The 4,282-nt window shown below is 33.1% G+C and overlaps 1 protein-coding gene across 1 annotated transcript; it reads right to left on the minus strand.

The window, feature by feature from the left end:
• Nucleotides 1-202: 202 nt before the first annotated feature.
• Nucleotides 203-2,474, minus strand: PUB9 (plant U-box 9). The gene is made up of 2 exons (XM_079003772.1): nt 2,015-2,474; nt 203-1,436 (listed from the first exon to the last, which is right to left on the minus strand). Exons 1-2 carry the CDS (start codon nt 2,324-2,326, stop codon nt 351-353), a joined length of 1,398 nt encoding a protein of 465 aa, XP_078859898.1. The 5' UTR covers nt 2,327-2,474; the 3' UTR covers nt 203-350.
• Nucleotides 2,475-4,282: the final 1,808 nt, after the last annotated feature.

The following is a 4,282-nucleotide window of genomic DNA, read 5'->3' on the forward strand; positions in this document are numbered from 1 at the left end:
TATCTTATAATATATTTAGGATTAAAACCTTATTATACAATAAATTTACATATTTTGGTAAAAGTATAACAAAATAGATTTTCTCACCAACCTATACAACCATATTTCATTTTATTGCAAAAAATATAATAATTTCTCAGTAAAAATAACCTTTTTTTTTTCTTAAGAAACAGTTATTGATGGTAACTATAGAAAACACGAATTTACAAAAATTTGAGGTCAAACTTAGCAACAAAGTTGACTAAAAAGTAAAACCTAAGATTCAGTAGAGTCATGAAACTCATGAACCCTAAAAAATCTTGATGTAGAAGATGATGAATTTACAGATTTCTTTGAAAACCCAATGAAGCTCAAGCAGTATGAGTGCGATTAATCGGTCTATTAATCCGATCAAGAATCCCATTGGCTTTCCGTTTGGCTCTCGAAGTCCCATCTCCGGCAACCCTAGACAGAGTCCCGTACTTACTTTCTTCCTCCTTCATCTCCCTCCACTGCGTCCGATCATTGAAACAAATTGTGTGCAGGATTGCGATACAGTTCTCCTTGTTCCGATCGCAACTTGTCTCCTTGATCAAAGAAAACAAACAAGAAACTGCACCGAGATCACTCATCTCCTCCACCGCCTTCTGGTTGCTCGAAAGCATCGCAAGAATGGCCAATAACTCGTCGACTTGAACCCTCTCGCCGATTTTCTTTAAAATCACGGTTACAGCTCCGTCGCGCACAGCTCGACTTTTGTTTTCATGGACGATGCATAAATTGAAGATCGCCGAAGCGGCATCTTTCATTGCGATTACGTGCCCTTCGTCTAAAAGATCGATCAGCGGTTTTAAAGCGCCGGATTTTCCGATGAGTGATTTGTTGGAATCGAGGGCGGATAGAGTGAAAAGGGTTGCAGCTGCATTGCTTCGAGTCTCTATTGTTCCCAATCTTAACGCGTCCAGTAAAATTGGAATCGCGTTTGGTGTTTCGGCGACGATTTTCTTGTTGTTGTCGTGAATCGATAGATTCAAAAGGGTTGTGATCAAATCTTCTTGAAGATCACGGTGAGTTTCCGTTTCGGGTTTGATCACTGACAATGGGGCTAGCAATTGAGGTATCGCATCATCAGATTCGCCGAAAAATGCACGGAAAGATGGGATTCGTTTTGTTAATGAACGTAATGAACTTGCGGCTTCTTTCTGATCGGGAAGACTCGATGATAACTTGTTGAGAAGTGATCGGAAAAGACTCTGATTCGGTTCGGTCGCCAGATTTTGATCGGAGTAGACCAGAGGACCCGGCAATCGAACACCGCGATTCTTGCACCATTGCGTGATCATATCGCGAACAAGATGATTTGGAGTTAGAATTGTGTGCGTAAGAACTTGTTGGGTTTTGGGGCAAGTTCTGTTCCCTGCTTTTAGCCATTTTTGGATTGAAGCTCTATCGTATGTCTGCAAATTAGCAAGAAATGATCAGCGCATTAAGAAACCCAAATCCCAGAAATTTACACGAAAATCAAAATTAATCATCAACCCAGTTGATCAAATTCCGAAATCCAGTTCTAAATCGAAAAAATATCTTTTGAAACCCGACGAGAAAAGCCATGAAGGAGTTGGCAGATTACAGATGGTGTCGGTGATTGAAAGTTTTGGTATAAAATCATAAGAGAATATTCGCTCCAAAACTAAAATCATTGTCATGTTCTTATCCATTCACTGTTCACGGGTATAGAAAAGTTAGACTGTAAACGGTGGTCCGGTGACGTTTTTTCCCACCACCGCAAGCGCCGCCGTTATTACCTCTTCGTGTCATCGGACCACCACCGGAGAACCCATGAAAAGAATTGAAATTAAACCATGCAATGACAGGAACCCAGGCATCGTCCCCTGAATCTACCCACTGATAATCTTTTTCAATAAAATGAGTGGGATCGATTTCAATTCCGATTTCAACAGTTTAGAACATTCACAGTGAACATGTATAAACAACGATCAGAAAAAAAAAATGAGGAATTGAGCAAAGAAATTACTTTTCCGGAAGAGATGATAACTGGGTCTCTCATGATTTCTTTCGAAAGAGGGCAATTGAATTCTTGAGGACACGAATCAAAACTGGTATTATCATATGATCGATGTTTCATTCCCTCTTTCAAATCCTTCAAACTCTGCAAAGTTTGAGTGGCTCTATCAATACAATCTATAAATCCAAATCCAATTTCTTCATCTGGTGAAGATTCCTCCACAATCGACTTAACAAGTCTCTGTAATTCCTTCTTCAAGTTGTCGGTCGTCACCTTCGCTGCTGCAGTCGGATCTCTTTCAAACACCCCACTTTTCGCCATTACATATATACGAATAACTCTCTGAAAATTTGGGTTTTGTTGAAAAAAGATTGCGTAAAGAAGACGATGTGATCGTTACCAAGAAAAGACGAACACACAGTGTGATTATGTCCTTTTTCTCTGCTAAACTTCCATTACTTTCTTTTTCCAAGATTTAGACAGTGAAAGAAGCAAAGCATATGGATGGATGTGTGGGTTTTAGGGAAGGAAGAGAATGATGATGATGTGGTGTGTGTGTGTGTGAGATAAAAAAAACTATTATATAGTGACTCTTCTAGCTCATTTGTGTGTGAATAGAATATGATATTTGAAGAATATAATTTAGTAAATGAAATTAAATGTTGTTTTAACTTGATACATTGTAATTTAATGGGGTTTTAATTTTTATATGAATGAAATTTTGTAAATCATTGAAGGTATTATATATTGTCACTTCTCCTTCATTTGTATGTGAATGCAATATGGTATTTGATGCATATAATTTAATAAATATTTGATCAAATTAAATGATATTTGAACTTGATACCATTGGAGTTTTGACTTTTATATGTATAAGATTATGTAAATCATATACTTATTATATTGTGTTATTTCTAGTTTATTTGTATGTGAAAAGAATATGGTATCTGATGAATATAATTTAGTAAATATTTGATGAAATCAAATGATGTTTTAATTTTATACCGTTGTAGTTTAATGATGTTTTGACTTTTATATGTATAAAATTATGTAATTCATATACTTATTATATAGTGTCACTTCTAGTTTACTTGTATGTAAATACAATATGGTATTTGATGAATATAATTTTGGTAACGGTTGTAATTTAATGGTGTTTTGACTTTATATATATATATATATATATATATATATATATATATATATATATATATATATATATATATATATATATATAGTTAAGTTCAAATGAGAACACAATTTAATGTGAGAACGTGAGAATACTACTTTATGTTATTATTCTACTATGAATTTAATATGTATAGTATTGTAATAATTATAATATGAATATATTCAATTTTATATTGCTATTCTACTATAAAATTTATATATATGTGTATTAATTTAGTAAATTCTAATGTGAATATTAAATATGTGATTGTTCATATATTCGGTGATGAATAATGTCATAAATTTGTACATACAAAATTTTAATATGAATATTAATGTGTGATTGTTCGTATATTTGTTGATGAATAATGTCATATCGCTGTATATACAAAATTCATAGGAGAATAGTAACATAAAGTAGTGTTCTCACGTTCTCACATTAAATAGTGTTCTCATTTGAACTTAACCCTATATATATATATATATATATATATATATATATATATATATATATATATATATATATATATATATATATATAGAGAGAGAGAGAGAGAGAGAGAGAGAGAGCGAGAGAGAGAGAGGTGAGTTTAATTGAGAAAATAAAAAAGGTTGAGAATGAGGGAATCATTCTCAATCACTCATTTAATTTAAGCATAAAAAGACACGGTGGCAAACTTGTAAATATGATATAATAGCCTTCAATTACAAATACGTAAGTGTAGAGAATTAGATAACAATTGAAATTCATTCTAATCGATCGTTATCATCCAAATTTCTCCTCCAACCTTCAACAATCCAGATTTCTTCAATTAAATCATCGATCAACGTCATTATGTGTTAATCAATCATCGATCTTCGTTAATAACACGTTATCAACAACATTCAACAGTTGACAACAAAAAATCATTTTTTGCTCTTTCAATCCAGCCTTCAAATCTGCTTGAATACGAGCATATCTTCAACATCTATGATTAATTATATTTCCAGCATCATTAGATCAACATCATCGATAATCAACAAAAAATTCAATTCGTATCATTCATTCAACATCGATCATCAAATAAAACATCGAAATTAAGGTTAGAAAAAGATCAAATCATTTTT

This window comes from Lactuca serriola, chromosome 5, assembly GCF_051521515.1.
Source record: "Lactuca serriola cultivar US96UC23 chromosome 5, Lser_US96UC23_V15, whole genome shotgun sequence".
In the NCBI taxonomy this organism is placed as follows: Eukaryota; Viridiplantae; Streptophyta; class Magnoliopsida; order Asterales; family Asteraceae; genus Lactuca; species Lactuca serriola.

Coding starts and splice junctions, on each gene's coding strand:
- PUB9 (XM_079003772.1), bottom strand. CDS start 2,326: ATGGCGAAAAGTGGGGTGTTTGAAAGAGATCCGACTGCAGCAGCGAAG. Junction 1,437..2,014: donor TTATCATCTCTTCCGGAAAA/GTAATTTCTTTG, acceptor GCTAATTTGCAG/ACATACGATAGAGCTTCAAT.